This window comes from Capricornis sumatraensis, chromosome 1, assembly GCF_032405125.1.
Source record: "Capricornis sumatraensis isolate serow.1 chromosome 1, serow.2, whole genome shotgun sequence".
In the NCBI taxonomy this organism is placed as follows: Eukaryota; Metazoa; Chordata; class Mammalia; order Artiodactyla; family Bovidae; genus Capricornis; species Capricornis sumatraensis.
The window spans coordinates 104,834,061-104,852,211 of NC_091069.1; the positions used below are offsets into that span (position 1 = coordinate 104,834,061).

At 45.7% G+C, this 18,151-nt stretch overlaps 1 protein-coding gene across 1 annotated transcript in view; it reads left to right on the plus strand.

The window, feature by feature from the left end:
- ACOXL (acyl-CoA oxidase like) overlaps positions 1–18,151 on the plus strand; it is a 360,670-nt gene that overhangs the window by 163,586 nt on the left and 178,933 nt on the right. The window contains 1 exon segment of the mRNA XM_068967451.1: positions 17,449–17,565. Within this exon segment, the coding sequence (XP_068823552.1) occupies positions 17,449–17,565 (117 nt within the window).

The following is an 18,151-nucleotide window of genomic DNA, read 5'->3' on the forward strand; positions in this document are numbered from 1 at the left end:
GAGCCCTGCAAACAAGTATCACTGGCGTTGGGAGTACTCGCAGTGTCTGGGCCACACTGGGTTTGCCCCCGTTCACGGTGTGTGTGCTTTCCCGGTCTACACTGCTCAGGCTCCAGGTTGCTCTGCAGGGGAACTGTCTAAGGTGGGCCCTGGGCTGCGTGCACTTCCCAGGTCTGAGCCGCTCGGGTTCAGGTTCTCGGGTACTCCGCAAAGGCACAGACTCGGTTGGGCCTGCGTTTTGTGCCCTTCCCAGGTCCCAGCCGCTCAGGCGCCCAGGTGCTTGACGAGCACACTCTCCCCAGATGGGGCGGGGTGTCGTATGGCCTCCCCGTCCCAGCCACTCGGTTTCTCGGGTGTGCCCTGTGTCTCCTCTGGGGAGCTGATCTCTGGCTGCGACCCTCCTGGCGGACGTCCACTGTCCAGGATCCCAGGAAGGAAGACTCAGCTAGCAACTGGGAGCCTGCGGCAGTTTGGTAGAGGATGCCGCCTCTGGGGCTGAGATAGCCCTTTTCCGGCTCTGGCTGCCACCCGCTTGCCTCCCTGCCTCTGGCGGGGGATGGGCCGGTCCCCAGACGGCTAGCTCTCCTCTGGTATTCGCTCAGTCCTTTGTTCTGTGAGCGGGCCTGGCAGTGCCCTAGGTTAGAGCTTTCGCGGGAAAGTTCTCTCTCTCTCTTTTCTCTCTCTGGCTATCCCACAGTTTGGGTTGCTATCTCACGTTAGCTCCCTCAGATTGCCCTCAGGGCATTCAGGCCCAGTCCCTACCCTGAGCACTGAGGCGCGCACCTCCCGGTTCAGCCCCTGCTTGCTGGTGATGGATCCCAGCATCTGGGCTACTTCTCCACTGGGAGTGGCAGTTAGGTGCATAATCTGGGTTTTATTTATTTATTTTTTCTTCCTGGTTATGTTGCCCTCTGAGGTTCCAAAACTCCCCACAGACCCGCTGGTGAGAGGGTTTCCTGGTGTTTAGAAACGTCTTCTCTTTTACGACTCCCTCCCTGGGATGGGTCTCCATCTCTAACTCTTTTGTCTCTCTTTTTATCTCTTATATTTTGTCCTACCTCCTTTCGAAGACAGTGGGCTGCCTTTCTGGGTGCCTGGTGTCCTCTGCCAGCGTTCAGAAGTTGTTTTGTGGAATTTGCTCAGCGTTCAAATGATCTTTCAATGAATTTGTCGGGGAGAAGGTGGTCTCCCCGTCCTATTCCTCTGCCATCTTGGGACCACCTCCCTCCCCCCCTGTTTCTCCTAACACTGTAAACATGATTTCCTTTCATTGTTTTGTGAATATACTACAACAACTGCTTTGAATTTTTTCTTTTCTAAGTCCAATATCTGGGTCACCTCAAAGGCAGCTTTTATGGCTTGCATTTTTTCCTGTTTATGGGTCACACGTACCTGTTCCTTTGTGCGTTTTGTAAAATTTTTTTAAGACAAGGGATGAATAATATAACAACACTGCATAGTGAGTCCCCCCTTCTGGGGCTTGTTGCTGTTATTTACTGGATTATTTGTTTAGTGACTTGAATGGACTATTTAAGTGGGATCTGTTGCTGCTGCAGTGTGCAGTCTCTGATGCTATGTGTGTAGGGGTACAGGCTTGAGCATGTGGCTGTGGCTAAGTGCTTGGGAGACTGTGGCTCTGTTCATCACCTTCCCTCATCTCTCCAATAAGCTTTTTATTGTATTTCTTAATTAAAAATTTTTATTGAAGTATCAGTTCAGTTTCAGTTCAGTTCAGTCGCTCAGCCGTGTCCGACTCTTTTCGACCCCATGAATTGTAGCAGGGCAGGCCTCCCTGTCCATCACCAACTCCTGGAGTTCACTCAGACTCACGTACGTTGAATCACTGATGCCATCCAGCCATCTCATCCTCTGTTGTCCCCTTTTCCTCCTGCCCCCAATCCCTCCCAGCATCAGAGTCCTTTCAAAGAGTCAACTCTTTGCATGAGGTGGCCAAAGTACTGGAGTTTCAGCTTTAGCATCATTCCTTCCAAAGAACACCCAGGACTGATCTCCTTTAGAATGGACTGGTTACATCTCCTTCCAGTCCAAGGGACTCTCAAGAGTCTTCTCCAACACACTATAGTTCAAAAGCATCAATTCTTCAACACTCAGCTTTCTTCACAGTCCAACTCTCACACCCATACATGACCACCGGAAAAACCATAGCCTTCACTAGACGGACCTCTGTTGGCAAAGTAATGTCGCTTTTGAATATGCTATCTAGGTTGGTCATAATTTTCCTTCCAAGGAGTAAGCATCTTTTAATTTCATGGCTGCAGTCACCATCTGCAGTGATTCTGGAGCCCCCCAAAATAAAGTTTGATACTGTTTCCACTGTTTTCCCATCTATTTCCCATGAAGTGATGGGACCAGATGCCATGATCTTCGTTTTCTGAATGTTGAGCTTTAAGCCAACTTTTTCACTCTCTTCTTTCACTTTCATCAAGAGGCTCTTTAGTTCCTCTTCACTTTCTGCCATAAGGGTAGTGTCATTTGCATATCTGAGGTTATTGATATTTCTCCCAGCAATCTTGATTTCAGCTTGTGCTTCTTCCAGTCCAGCGTTTCTCATGATGTTCTCTGCATAGAAGTTAAATAAGCAGGGTGACAATATACAGCCTTGACGTACTCCTTTTCCTATTTGGAACCAGTTTGTTGTTCCATGTCCAGTTCTAACTGCTGCTCCTGACCTGTGTATAGGTTTCTCAAGAGGCAGGTCAGGTGGTCTGGTATTCCCATCTCTTTCAGAATTTTCCACAGTTTCTTGTGATCCACATAGTCAAAGGCTTTGGCATAGTCAACAAAGCAGAAATAGATGTTTTTCTGGAACTCTCCTGCTTTTTTGATGATCTAGCAGATGTTGGCAATTTGATCTCTGGTTCCTCTGCCTTTTCTAAAACCAGCTTGAACATCAGGAAGTTCACGGTTCACGTATTGCTGAAGCCTGGCTTGGAGAATTTTGAGCATTACTTTACTAGCATGTGAGATGAATGTAATTGTGCGGTAGTTTGAGCATTCTTTGGCATTGCCTTTCTTTGGGATTGGAATGAAAACTGACCTTTTCCAGTCCTGTGGCCACTGCTGAGTTTTCCAAATGTGTTGGCATATTGAGTGCAGCACTTTCACAGCATCATCTTTCAGGATTTGAAATAGCTCAGCTGGAATTCCATCACCTCCACTAGCTTTGTTCGTAGTGATGCTTTCTAAGGCCCACTTGACTTCACATTCCAGGATGTCTGGCTCGAGGTGAGTGATCATACCATTGTGATTATCTGGGTTGTGAAGATGTTTTTTGTACCTTTCTTCTGTGTATTCTTGCCACCTCTTCTTAATATCTTCTGCTTCTGTTAGGTCCCTACCATTTCTGTCCTTTATTGAGCCCATCTTTGCCTGAAATGTTCCCTTGGTATCTCTAATTTTCTTGAAGAGATCTCTAGTCTTTCCCATTCTGTTGTTTTCCTTGATTTCTTTGCATTGATCGGTGAGGAAGGCTTTCTTATCTCTCCTTGCTATTCTTTGGAACTCTGCATTCAGATGCTTATATCTTTCCTTTTCTCCTTTGCTTTTCGCTTCTCTTCTTTTCATAGCTATTTGTAAGGCCTCCCCAGACAGCCATTTTGCTTTTTTGCATTTCTTTTCCATAGTTGACATAAAATACTATATAGGTTGCAAGTATATAATATAGTGATTCACAATTTTTAAAGTTATATTCCACTTAGTTATTATAAAAGTATTGGTTATATTCCCCTGTGTTGTGTAACATGCCCTTGTAGTTTATTTCATGCCTGATAGTGTGTGCCTCTGCCTCTTGCTGGTCTTCCCCACCCCTTCCCTCTTTCCACGGGTAACTGCTGGTTTGTCCTCTGTATTCACGAGTCTGCTTCTTTTATGCTGTACTCCTTACTTCATTGTTATGTTTTAGATTCCATGTATAAGAGATATCATAGAAGCAAAGAGCATTTGCTTTTCTCTGTCTGACTTATTATTTCACTTAGCGTAATGCCCTCCAAGTCCATCCATGTTGCTGCAGGATTTCAGTCTTTTTTATGGCTGGGCGGTATTCCATTTTATATATATGTAACACATCTTCTCTATCCATTCATTTGCTCTTGGACAGTTGAATTGCTGCCTTATGTTGGCGTTTGTAAATAATGCTGCTATTTATATATCCCCCATAAGCTTCTGGATGATCTGTATCAAGCCAGTTTTGGGTCCTCATTAGTCACTAGCTGATTGCTGTGTTGTTTTAACCAATGCCCTGAGGCGTACATTATGCCACAGTCTGTTGCACTTAAAGTTGGGTCCCTTTGCATGGGCACGATGTTTCCACTCTGAGGCTGCTCCAACCAGAGAGGACTCTGCTTAGCTATCTCTTTCCCTGATTCTTTCGGTTAAACTTCTGGCTGATCTACCATTTCAGTGAGCTTATCATCTTTTAGCTTGCTGCTAAAAGAATCAAAAGAGCTACCAGGGACTCTTAGCTGGTCACCATCAAGATCTCCATTGTTTGAAACAACACTCATAGGCATGATCTTTGCTTATTTTGTTGCCAAAATAGTTAGTCTCCTACACAAAACTGAAGAATTATCTGTTCTAACATCCTGCCTCTCTTCCTGGGCAGTCTCTGTAATATTCAGAGCTGAGGGTGAGTCAGTGACTTGCTTCTCCTGATATGGCGCCTCTGCAAGCAAGACTTCTGGACAGGGATGGCAGCTCCTGGTCTTCCCAGCTTACTCTTCCTGGCAGGAGAACTTCATCCTAGAAGCAAGACAAGTCATGGATGCTCAAGATTCACGATTCTTGACTTGTTGTGTCTGGAGTGAAGCGTATGCCCTGTGAATGGGGGCCAGATGGGGGAAGGGAGCTGTGGTCCTATTGTCTGTTGCTGTTTAGTTGCTAACTCATGTCCAACTCTTTGTGACCTGATGGACTGTGGCCCACCAGGCTCCTCTATCCGTGGGATTTCCCAGGCAAGAATGCTGGAATGGGTTGCCATTTCCTTCTCTAGGGGGATATTCCTGACTCATGGATTGAACCTGCATCTCCTGCATTGCAGGCAGATTCTTTATTGCTGAGCCACCAGGAAAGCCCCCCTCGTGGCTGTATCTGCCTAAAATAAAGTTTCTCTAATGTGGAGCTGGGAGTGAAGGGGTAGAGCGAATGAGAGGTGCCAGTGGACTGCATGAAACCATAGTCATAGACTGGGAGATAGAGGGAGGGGGAGCCCCATCTTCTTGGCTGCATCTACCTGCCCAGCTGCCATCACACTGAGCTACTGGGGGAGCTCGTGGGGGGATGAGGTAGTTGTGAGCAGGTTCAAATGAGAGATGAGATTCAAATGAGATTTAAATTTAGATTTTCTGGAACAGATGCATCTGCACTTGCTTAATGCCCTCAAGATAATGTCCTGAGCCTTTAAGAGTTGTTTTAGAGGTAATTTTCAGTGATTAAATGAGAAGCATTTGAGTATCAGTACCTTCATATGCAGGGTCAGCAAAAATAGTGGAGTCCAGCCTGGGATGAAAATTGGATTTCCCTTTGGAGCAAAGTTCAGAAGTGTGCTCTTCTCTCAGATTCGGTCCTGATAGAAGTGGTACAAAGACACTGGCCTCCTGATCACTGGCAGGTCCTCTAGTTGAGTCTCCACCAGGCTCCCCAAGCCTCTTGGAAAACCATTCGCCCAGGCTGTCAGCTTGTGTTGCATTCTTTAGCATCCCACGATTTGGCTCATTTCCAGTATCCCGAGATCGTACACAAAATCTCGAATGACCCTGTGGAAGTTTCTTTCCAGACAGCATCTCTGCAAAGCAGATGAATTATTTTTGTCACAAGCATAATAAATTGTTAATTTTGGAAATGGCTTTTGTAAAGAAAACAACTGCCAGATTATTTTCTTTCTAATGTTCAAGTATTTGCAGGAATACATCAGTAGGAAGAAATGAGATGGGCTTGTCCTGACCCAGATGATGGCATTGCCCTTTGGGAATGCCCAGGAAGGGATTAGAGCTAGGTAACAGACTTAGGCAGATATTTCTGAGCAAAATGTGGCAGCAAAATCTGGGTAATGAAAGGAGAATGTCTGGAAATGAAGCCCTGGGAAACCCACAGATGGGATAGGTCCCACATAGGCCCATGTGTCACAAGGGCAGCAAACCGATGGTGTGTTCTCTGGACAACTCCAGCTGAGAGAACTTTGCATTTCTGTGTTCAAGACCTTGATGACAGATGTGTTCATGCAACACCTGACATCCAGATGCTGGACCTAAGTGAGGCCCAGCGACTGGGTAGCTAGAAGCCATGAGATGGAGGATGAAATGTTTAGTTTTTGCTGGGAGGGGTGATTATGACAATATAGACCCACTCAAAGAGATTTTTTTTCCCCCCTTAAATAAATATTCCTTGAAGGCACATATGCCAACAGAACAGCAAAGTTTGTTTTTTCTTATTATTTCAGTTTTTAGAATCAGAGATGAAAAAGGTTGCCTGGAAAAAGCTGTGTTTAGGGAGGCTCAAGACTTGCATTAATTTCCTGGCAGATTAGAGAATAAAGTAGGAGAGAGGTTAAAGCAAGGACTTGTCTGCCAAGTGAATTGGAAGGAGGAAGATCAAGGGAATTGTCTGAAAGCAGGGAGTGGCTATTTTAAGCAGATAGGAACAAGAGTCTGCTCACCTTCATTGGTCCTTCGTGGGTCAGCCTAGTGGCACTTGCTGCAGTTAACTATGCTGGTATATTTATTTCATATCCCTCTGGGGTAGACCTACATCTCTCACCTCTGCTTATCTCTAAAGTTAAAACAAACCACAAAATCACATAGATGAAGGGGAAAAGTGACATGTCCTTTTTGAAAACATTCACAGAAAAAAAAGTCCCAAAGCAAAACTGTTAGAGTAAATTGATTATATAAAAAGTGTTTTAAATGTGTATATTTCAAATGACACAAAGAAATGTCTAAACAAATATGACTAACAGTGGTTTATTTTCCTTAATATATAAAAAGCCTCTTTAAAGAAATAATAAACATAGTAACATCACAGTATATAAATAAATGGGCACATGATATGACACACTTTAAAGACATATCTATGGCTAATAAACATGTAAACAGATGAATTAATTTATTATTTGCTCAACCTGATAAAGAGCATCTGGAAAGTACATACAGGCATGGCTCTTTTTGGCATCCCAGGTGGCGTTAGTGGTAAAGAACCCTCCTGCCGGTACAGTACAATAAAGAGACACGGTTTCAATCCCCGAGTTGGGAAGATACTCTGGAGGAGGAGGATATGGCAACACACTCCAGTATTCTTTTTAAAAAATTAATATATTTTTTAACGGGAGGATAATTGGTTTACAGAATTTTGCTGTTTTCTGCCAAACACCAACATGAATCAGCCATAGGTGTGCATATGTCCCCTCCCTCCTGAGCCTTCTTATCTCCCTCCCCATCCCACCCCTCTAGGCTGTTACAGAACCCCTGTTTGAGTTTCCTGAGTCATACAGCAAATTCCCGTTGTCATTCTGTTATACATATGGGAATGTAAGTTTCCATGTTACTCTCTCCGTACGTCTCCCCCTCTCTTTCCCCACCTCCCCTCTGCTGTGTCCCTAAGTCCCACTCCAGTATTCTTGCCTGGGAAATCGCATGGACAGAGGAGCCTGGGGGTTACAGTCCGTGGGGATACAAAGAATTGGACACGACTGAGCACAGCACACGCCTGGTTTTATTGTGCTTCTCACTACACTTTGAGATGTTGCATTTTTTTACAAATTGGACGATCATGTCAACCCTGCCTTGAGCACATCTCCTGGTACCATTTTCCCGACAATATTTGCTCACTTCGTGTCTCTGTGTCACATTTTGGCAAGTCTCACAATATTTCACACTTTTTCATCATCGTCGTATTTGTTATAGTGACCTATGATCAGTGATCTTTGACATTACTACTGCAACCCACTGAAGGTGCAAATGATGGTTAGTAATTTTTGGCAATAAAGCTTTTAAGGTGTAAACATGTTAAAAGACATAATATCATTGCACGTCATAGACTACAGTGTAGTGTGAATTTAACTGTTATATGCACTGCAAAACCAAAACTTTATGTGACTTGCTTTCTTGTGATATTTGCTTAATTGCAGTGATGTAGAACTGAACCCACAATGTCTCCGAGGTGTATAGTCAACATCATACTTAATGGGGAAAGACTGAATGCTTTCCCCCTAAGACTGGGTGTCAGGCAAGCGTATACACTCTTACTGTTGCTATTCAAGATAGAGATCAAAGCTGTAACCAGTACAGTGCCTGTGTGCTTAGCCACTCAGTGATGTCCAGCTCTTTTCGGCCCCATAGACTGTAGCCCTTCAGGCTCCTCTCTCCATGGGATTTCCTAGGCAAGAATACTGGAGTGGGTTGCCACTTCCTCCTCTAGGGGATCTTCTCCACCTAGAGATTGAACCGGCATTTCCTGCATTTCTTGCCAGTACAGTAAGGCAAGGAAAAAGCAAACAGATTGGAAAGAAAGTAACAAAAGTGTTTCTATATTCCGATGACTTGGTTGTTATATAGAAAATCCCCGAATATTTATAAAAGCCCTAGAACTGAGAATTAAATTCAGCATGGTCGCCAGATGCAAAATAAACATGCAGAAAGCAATTTCTTTTCTTCTTGTTTTTTTTTTTTTTTTTTGGACCGTGCTGGGCAGTATGTGCAATCTTTGTTCCCTGACCAGGCACCAAACCCTTCAGTGGAAGCACAGTCTTAACCACTGGACTGCCAGGGAGGTCTGCAGTTGTATGTCTATATACAATGAACAGAAGGATACCAGAATTTAAAATGTAATTAATTTACAATTGATCATAAAAATTGAAATACTTAGGTACGCATTTAACACTTATATGCTGAACGGTACAAAATACTGATTGAAGAAATTGAAGACCTAAATAAATGGAAAGACCTACTGTGTCTATGAATTGAAAGACTCTGATGTTGTGGGCATCCTTACTTCCAAGGCTATGGATTGGAGAGGGAAATTGGGAGCAGCAGCCAGCCCTTGAGCTACTCAGGCATGTCCTAGTGCCAAGAGCAGGTGAAAGCCAGCCTAAGGCGAGGACTCGCCTGGTGTTCCAGTGGCTAAGACGCTATGCTCCTGATGCAAGGGACCTGGGTTTGATCCCACATGCTGCAACTAAAGATCCCACATGCAATAAAGATTGAAGATGCCACACAGTGCAACTAGACATTGTGCAGCCAAAAAATAATACATAAAGATATATATTACAAATAAAGCCAGCCTAAAGCATAAGAAATCAATGTCAGCCCTAAAGAGAACCTCAATTACTTGGCTTTCATCTCCTCATGCTTAACCTCAGTGAAGGAGAATCCTGGAGAGTGTTGGGCCTCAGTGTATGTCTCCTTTCTTGTGCTATGGTCAGACTTGTGTTTCTAGGATGACAGCAGACCCTGGCCGGCTCTTTGGGCAGGCAGCGAGCACGTTGATGGAGGGCAAAGAATGGCCAAAGTGCCGGGGGCTTCTGCAATACTTCACAGTGGTGTTGATGATACAAGATTTCACTCTCTGTTTATATGACTTTTAAAATATATAAAAATAGCGGTGAAATCATTAAGCCACCCCAGGGAGTTTCAGCTATAATTTATGGCCCCGTGTCTCCCACCATTGTAATTTTGTTTTGCATTCATTAGGATGCGAGTTTCTTTAGAGAAAAATCATAAGGAGTCACGGTTCTGATGACTAACATTAACCACTGTGTTAATCATAGATATTACTAAGGCTGTGATTCTGAAAAGTAAGTTAATTTCCCTTGTGTGGGAACCACCTGAATAACATTTAGGTTCCTCTCTAGGGTAGGCTGATTGTCTCTGGAAAGAATCTGCTGCTTCCATAGCAACATGCTGTGACGGAGGGCTCTGCCCACATCACCTTCTCTGGCTTTATTTTGTCCATCTTGTCCCTCCCTGGAATTTGGGAAGAAGAAGATTAGCTGGTGTTCTTGGATGCATAAGAAGGGCAGATGCTTTCTGAACGTTTCATGTGCTTTCCAACACACACACACACACACACACATACACCCACACAATTTTTTCTAGCAAATTAGTTGACAGTTTGTGTTCTTCTCTGTCAGAAATTTCATTATCTTTAATTCAATGTTGAGTGGAGGAGACTTTCCTCTTCACCCTGAAAGTCTTTTTTACAACAGTTTTAGTGATGAGGAGTAGATTGGTGCTTTGTTTGAGTGAAAGAAAAAAGAGTGTTTCTTTGAGGAAATTTTTACATGGCTTTCCTAGATCAAGGATGAATAGAATAGAGGGTAATCCTAGGAACCTGGGATAGCAGTAGTGACTGTGATGATAACACCTGCCACGCCTTGAACACCTACTATCTGTCAGGCAAAGACAGTGTCTCTCCCTTCCTCCTCACTGTCATCATCAGTCCTGAAGAACCCAAAGTTCAGTGAGTCTAAGTCATTCAGTAGAAAATGGGAAATGTCAAGAGTCTGTATGGAAACCAGTCTGATTCAAAGCCTGAGTTTTAACCCTGTGTCCGATCTCCCCTCCTGTGATGCCTGGGATGAAGTGATGTTGACTTTGTCCCATGATGGCCTCCCCAGGGGCAGCCAGAGACACCAGAAGGCAATAAAAACAAACTCAGAGAGAGGGAGCTGGGTTCTCTGGGGTTTATTGTGAAGGGGGTTGAGCTATAGTGGGTTGGGTCAGACCCCTTTTGCTGATGTAGTTGAGCCCTCAGAGAAGAAGCTGGAGTTGGTCAGCCTTCAGATCCAGGGTGACCCAGGCCTGGCTGTCTCTGGTCCTTCACAGTGAGGGTTACTATGGCTACAGCCCACCATAGAAATGGTCTACACAGCAGAAACGTGGAGGCAGAGTCATAGGGTTACCCTGCCTTGTGTTGTCTCTTATCTGAAAGGGATTCTGGGGTCTCCACTGGGGTCATCCATCTGCTGAGGGGAAGAAGTGGCCTGATTCCAAGCCCGGGTGGTTCTTCAGCCTGCTCCCCTTGGTGCTGCGCTCCCAAGTGCTCGTGGACAGGGTGGACAGTCTTTGCAGCCTACGATAGCAGAATGTCAGTTCCCACCAGACTAGATGGACCATGACTTTAGACCCATGGGTTTCCTATTGGAGAGGGTCTTTAGATTCCTGGGTTTTGATTTGATGTAACCTTTGAGAAACGGAAAAAAGTAACGGCGAAAGCTCTTTATCTCTGCAGTTTCCGGCAAGAAAACATGGGCTCTAGAGTCTGTGTTTGTGCACTGAGGATGGCGATCCGTCTCCATAGACCTTTGGGCCCTAATACCTAGTGCCCTCATTTTTTCTGTATCTGAAACAGTCTTGTGTTTAAAAATGGTCATTGTCACTGACCCCATCATAGCCATTGAGGATCATCTGTTTTTTCCTCTGGTTGAACAAAAAGCCTGCTAAAGAGTAGGAGGAAAAAGGTGTCTGGAGGGCGCAAAAGGTATTCATTGGGAGCTCTACAGGATTGGATAGGCACTTGGAGAACTCTTCTTTGGGACCATGTTGCATATTTAATCACAACCAAGGCTACTATTGGGGCTTCCCTGTGGCTCTGTGGGAAAGAACTCACCGGTGCAGGAGACCTGGGTTTGATCCCTGGGTGGGGAAAATCTCCTGGGGAAGGAAATGGCAACCCATTCCAGTATTCTTGGCTGGAAAATTCCATGGACAGGGGAGCCTGGTGGGCAAGAGTCAGACATGACTTGGTGACTAAATAATAACAAACGAAGGCTAATATTAAAGAGGCACTTGTTTATAGACTACATACATGCACCTTTTCCATCTCTCCTGCAGATGGATTGAAAATTGACCATTTGAAGAATGACACCTAAAACATGGTGGAGGTCACATGTAGAGGCTGATATTTCAAGGCAGGATTGCTTTGTCAGAGCTCCCAGGCAAACTACTAATGTTCATCTTATAAAAAACACACACACACACAAAACAAAAACCAGTGAGAGTTGTGTGCAGTCTGAACCCTTTCATGATCCCAAACTTGACACTGGCATGGGGTTGGGTCTGGTGAAGTTTGGGGCTGGGAGTCAGGCGTCTATTTCATGCATTACCAGATAAAAAGTTGCTGGGAGAAGGCAATGGCACCCCACTCCGGTACTCTTGCCTGGGAAATCCCATGGATGGAGGAGCCTGGTAGGCTGCAGTCCATGGGGTCGTGAACAGTTGGACACGACTGAGCAACTTCACTTTCACTTTTCACTTTCATGCATTGGAGAAGGAAATGGCAACCCACTCCAGTGTTCTTGCCTGGAGAGTCCCAGGGATGAGGGAGCCTGTGGGCTGCCGTCTCTGGGGTCGCACAGAGTCGGACATGACTGAAGCGACTTAGCAGCAGCAGCAGCTGGTAGTCTAGTGGTTAAGACATCCCCCTCCAGTGCAAGAAGGTATGGGTTTGATCCCTGATCTGGGAGCTAAGATCCCATATACCTCATGGCCAGAAAGCCAGAACATAAACAGAAGCAATATATTGTAAAAAATTCAATAAAGACTTTGAAAATGGTCCACATCAAAAAAATCTTTTAAAAAATGTAGCCAGGTTTTCACATCCTGGTCAGCCAGTTGAACTCAATCTGCCAGGTCCAACTGGTGCTATCAAAATATCCTGCTTTGGGAACTCTTCTCAGTACTCTGCAATGACCTATATGGAAAAAGAATCTAAAAAAGAGTGGAGATATATAAATGTACAACTGACTCACTCTGCTGTACGGCAGAAAGTAACACAACATTGTAAATCAACTATGTTCTAATAAAAATTTAAAAAAAATCCTGCTTTGTGAACATATTTTCCCTCTGGGTTCCTATGTTCAGAAACATCAGAAAGAAGGAGAGAAACAGAGTCAGATGGGCTGTGGGCTCTCTGAGAGGCTGGGATCTCCACTGGGGCCAAATGGGGCACAGTGGTCACCTGTGGGACACTCACAGGCTGCCTTGAATCCTGTCTGTGGCTGAGTTATTAAACGAGGGCGGGTGGCCACAGGGAGTGAGGCTGGGCCTCAGGAATCTACCCAGCTTTTGTCCGCAGAGGTCAGCCTTTGACTCCGAGAAGCAGGGGTCTGTCCCCTGGCAGTAGGGGTGTGACCAGCTTGCACCCCCAGAAATCTCAGGATGAAGGACGGGGGCCAGCCATGGAACTCCCCTCTTTCTTCCAGTATGACCGGCTGTCATTCAGAGCAGGCTGATGCAATGATGCTCCAGAAGCAGGAAACCTGCAAAGCAATTATCTTTTTAGTAGGTCACTGGCCTCCTTTGGGAGAAGAGACCAGAGGGAGAGCTGGGTAGGCGGGCAGCCTGTGTCTCCCCAGAGGCTGCACATGTAGTAGCTGCGTGGGTGATTAATAGCTGTGTCACTTTCCATGAATGTTGCTTTAAGCGGCTGTGTTCAAAATCGAGTGGGAATGAAATAAAACAACCCCCAAAATAAATGTTTCCTCCAGTCCTTATGAGTCGCTGGAATCCAGAAATAGCTTTTCCAATCTATCATTTTAAGTGGTATCGTTCACAGGCCTCTCACACGGATACTGTGATGCACGCTCTTTTTTAAAGACCATGAAAAATTTGAGCTCAGTGACTTTGGGGTTGTTTTCTGGCCCTGAAATAAAATGATGTTTATGGAGAAAAATATAGCCTTTACCTGGCTTTTTAAAGAAAAATAGTAACCCAGTGGAGGAAAAGGATAGGAAGAATTTTGTCCATATGGATCATAAACTGGAAGAGTAAAAATGTCTGGCAGGCAGTAATGTCTGGCCAACTGCAGGGATTGTGGTCTGGTGAGCCGTGTTCAGGGCAGTGTGCCAAGGATGCTGGCAACCAGAGGACCAGCCTGGACCCTCATGGCCCTCTGTGAGGTAGTCTGGGGCCTGAGGCAGGGTGGCAGGCAGGGCTCCAGCTCCCGCCAAGCCCTCTCAGAGCGCAAAGTCTTGAGGCCACCTCTCTCTGCTGCCTGTGTTGGAGCCAGGCTCCTGGCTCCGGGTTTGATGGTGGTGATCTCACGGATGACTCTGGCTGCATCTCTGGGCAGGAGAAGAATCGTTAGCTGTGAGTGTCGTCTTTTCACCTGGAGCAGCCACAGAGCACGTGCGACGGATGAGAGGCCAGTGAGAACATCCTGGCTCAGTGCACGGGAGGACTATCAGTGTCTTGGGCCAGAGAAAGGGAAGGAAAGACTGTGGGTGCTGCCTGCTTTCCACCCACTCATTTCTTTCTTTCTTTCTTTCTTTAAAATATTTATTTATTTGACTGTACCAGGTCTTAGATGGGGCACATGGAATCCCATCTTCGTTGCGACATGCAGGATCTTTTTAGTTGCAAAATTTGAACTGTTGCGGCATGTGGGATCTAGTCCCCCGACTGGGGATCAAATCCAGGCCCCCTGCATTGGGAGCTTGGAGTCTTAGCCACTGGACTACCAGGGAAGTCCCTCATTTCTTCTTTTCTTGTCCTTAGAAGAAAACCCAACCCCAAACCAGCAGAGGGTGGGCTCTTGGACATAAGGACAGGGCAGATTGCTCATCTTATTTGCTTCCTCCATCACACTCGTAACTGCTTCTGGGCTCCCACCCAGTCCTCCAGTGTCTCCCAGCTGGGCTTTTATCAGATCATCTACGAACAAGCAAACATTCCAAGGAGACACGGAGGGATGAGAGGTGGAGGAGTCAGGGGTGTTGCTGCTGGGAGATGGCAGGACCTTTCATCATCGTCGCCTCGCTTTCAGTCTTTCCCACCCACTCGCACGTGGCCAGGCTGGGACACCCGAAGACAGAACAGGCCTGCCCTCAGTGAGCTGTGAGTCTGGCCGCAGGTGCTGTTTTAAAACGGTTGTTGTTTAGTCGCTCAGTCGTGTCCCACTCTTTGCAGCCCCATGGACTGTAGCGCGCCCGGCTCCTCTGTCCATGGGATTCTCCAGGCAAGAGTACTGGAGTGGGGTGCCATTTCCTTCTCCAGGGGATCTTCCCGACCCACCGATCGAACCTGCATCTCTTGCGTTGGCAGGCCATTTCTTTACCACTGAGCCATGAGGGAAGCCCCAGTTTAATATTTTATATTGAGTAAAATATAAGTTTAAGGAAATTGGTTACGTATCTAGTAATGTTTAATATCCCCCAAAGTTAATGACAGATCATACATTCTAACGTGATATGATTTTATCCATGCTGTTAAATGTTTAATTCTAGCCAGTTAAAGGAGTGGGGACAGACGGCATTTGTAGAATAACTTGACATTACCTTGGTACCAGCTTTTGGTCTATGACTGATGTATTGGTTTCAAAATGATCCAGCCAGAGCTGTCATCCTGCAGACTGTCCGGCTTGCTTGGCAGTGCGCCCTGTTGTGGTCGGGATGGATGGAGGGCATGGGCAAAGGGAGGGTCCTGCTCCTCGGACAGCCATCTGCAGATGGTGAGACTGTCTGGGGAGCTCTGCTCACAGAAGATGAACCTGCGCTCACAGTGAGCCCCTGTGTGCCTGTGTGAGGTCTGTCTCCACTGCCTCATACCCAGACGCATGGTCAGGTTGTAAATTCTAGGTGCCTTATGAACTAAAGAGGTATAGTGCCCTTGTTTTAATTACAAATAGTAACAGTATTACTGTTATTTAATATATATATTTTTTGGTTGTGTGGGTCTTAGTTGTGGCATACAGGAGCTTCGATCTTCGTTGCCACATGAAGGATGTTTTAGTTGTGGCATATGGGATTTAGTTCCCTGACCAGGGATTGACCCCTGGGCTCCTGCACTGGGAGCAGTGAGTCTTAGCCACTGGACCACCAGGGGTGTCCCTGGGAACAATATTAAGGCATGAAATTATAATTAAAAAGGTCAAATATAAAATTTTTAAAATTTGCCGTTTCCTCTTTTTCCTTGAGTAATCCAGTCTTCTTGCCTGGAGAATCTCATGGACAGAGGAACCTGGCAGGGAACAGTCCGTGGGGTCACAAAGAGTCAGACTTGACTGAATGACTGACCACAGCAGCAGCAATTGACGGGTACCTTCATGTCTCTGGGGCTGCAGCAGGCTGCCCGTTGGATGACCTAGCATGAATGCTCCTGCTCCTGTGTACGTGTGCACAGGTTTGTGTGCACATGTGCATGTGTATGTGTGTGCAGTGTTTCAAAAATAACATTAAAGTTGGGATTGTCCACAGACAGGAGGCTGCCAAGCCCAGATTGTAGAGCATCAGTTTGCACGGAGCAGGGGGTGATCTAGGCAAGCCAGGCTCTTGCCGTATGCAGCCGTGGGATTCTGTATGCTTAACTGCTGGGCGATGTCTGGGGACCATCCTACCCCACTTTACAAGCAGCTTGAAGCAGGGCCTCTGTTCACCCCTGCATAGCTGCATGAGAGAGAAAGGCAGGCAGGGCTTCCCTGGCAGTCCAGTGGTTAAAACTTCTTGCAGTGCAGGGGGTAAGGGTTCGCTCCCTGCTTGAGGAGCTAAGATCCCACAGGAACCAAAACATAAAACAAGCAATATTGTAACAAATTCAATAAAGACTCAAAAAAAAAAAGTTATAAAAAGAGAGAGGGAGAGGCCGTGCTGTGCGCAGTGCACAGGGTTTAAGCAGGATGGAGAGATCGCCTTTCCCACGAGAAACTCAGGGGGCATGCAGTGGGCTGAAATAATGACCTGCCTGCGAATCTGACGGAAGCTCCAGAGTTCATTGCCTCTTTGTTGAGTCCTTTTGAAATATGTTCTGGGGTATGTCAGAAACTTAGTAAAACTGAATAATTAATGATCACAAGGCACTAGGAACTATAAAATGCCATATAAATGTTAAGGTGTAAAAATTACTCTGTGGATTAAATAGATAACTTTGCTATAAAAATTTCCATGGTGGGAAGGTTAATTTCCAGAGGAGGTGACAAGCTTTTTGTTGGGCTGTCTTCAGAAACTCTCGATATCTTGTTATCTTAACTCTGTTTTAGAAGACTCAGGCATTCTGTTATCTGAAGTTGCTATTCAGTTGCTCAGTCGTGTCTGACTCTTTGTGACCCCAGGGACTGCAACACACCTTTACTATCTCCTTAAGTTTGCTTAATCTCATGTCCATTGCGTTGGTGATGCCATCCAACCATCTCATCCTTTGTTGCCGCCCTTCTTCTGGTGCCTTCATGAGACGATCCCAGCATCGGGATCTTTTCTAACGTGTCATCTCTTTGCATCAGGTGGCCAAAGTATTGGAGCTTCAGCATCAGCCCTTCCAATGAGTATACAGTGATTATTTCCTTTAGAAATAACTGGTTTGATTTCCTTGCTGTCCAAGGGACTCTCAAGAGTCTTCTCCAGCACCATGTTAGGAACTATCAATTCTGAATTATTTAAAGGCAAATGAGTGTTTGTGATGAAATTGCCTGTTAGATTTCAGTAAGTTGTGTTTGTTTGCTTCTCTCTAGCCGGAGGCAGTTTGGACCCAAAGCCAGGGAAGAGGTCAAGATTATTGAGCACCAAACGCAGACCCTGCGGCTGATGCCTCATCTGGCCACTGCCTTGGCCCTGACCTTCGCCGGCAGGTGAGATGGCTCCAGGGGTTTCCCTCTCTCCAAGTGAGTCTGTGGTTTCATTAGTAGGTGGGGCAGGAGAGGTAGGCAGAGGCTTTCCTTTTTTTCCTGTTTTCTTAAAAATTGTATTATTTTAAAAAGTTTACTTGTAACTGAGAAGACTCCTAAGAATCCCTTGGACAGCAATGAGATCTAATCAGTCCGTCCTAAAGAAAATCAGCCCTGAATATTCATTGGAAGGACTGATGCTGAAGCTGAAGCTTGAATACTTTGGCCACCTGATGCGAAGAGCTGACTCATTGGAAAAGACCCTGATGCTGGGAAAGACTGGGGGCAGAAGGAGAAGGGGATGACAGAGGATGAGATGGTTGGATAGCATCACTGATGCAATGGACACGAACTTGGGCAAACTTCAGGAGATGGTGAGGGACAGGGAGGCCTAGCATGCTTCAGGCCATGGGGTCGCAAAGAGCCAAACACGACTTGGTGGCTGAACGGCAGCAGCACTCTTAACTGCAAACACAAAACGTCTGTGGTTAAACTCTAGTGTCAGGTTAGACCTGACATTGAATCTTGATAGTCTGTGTGTCCTGATGAA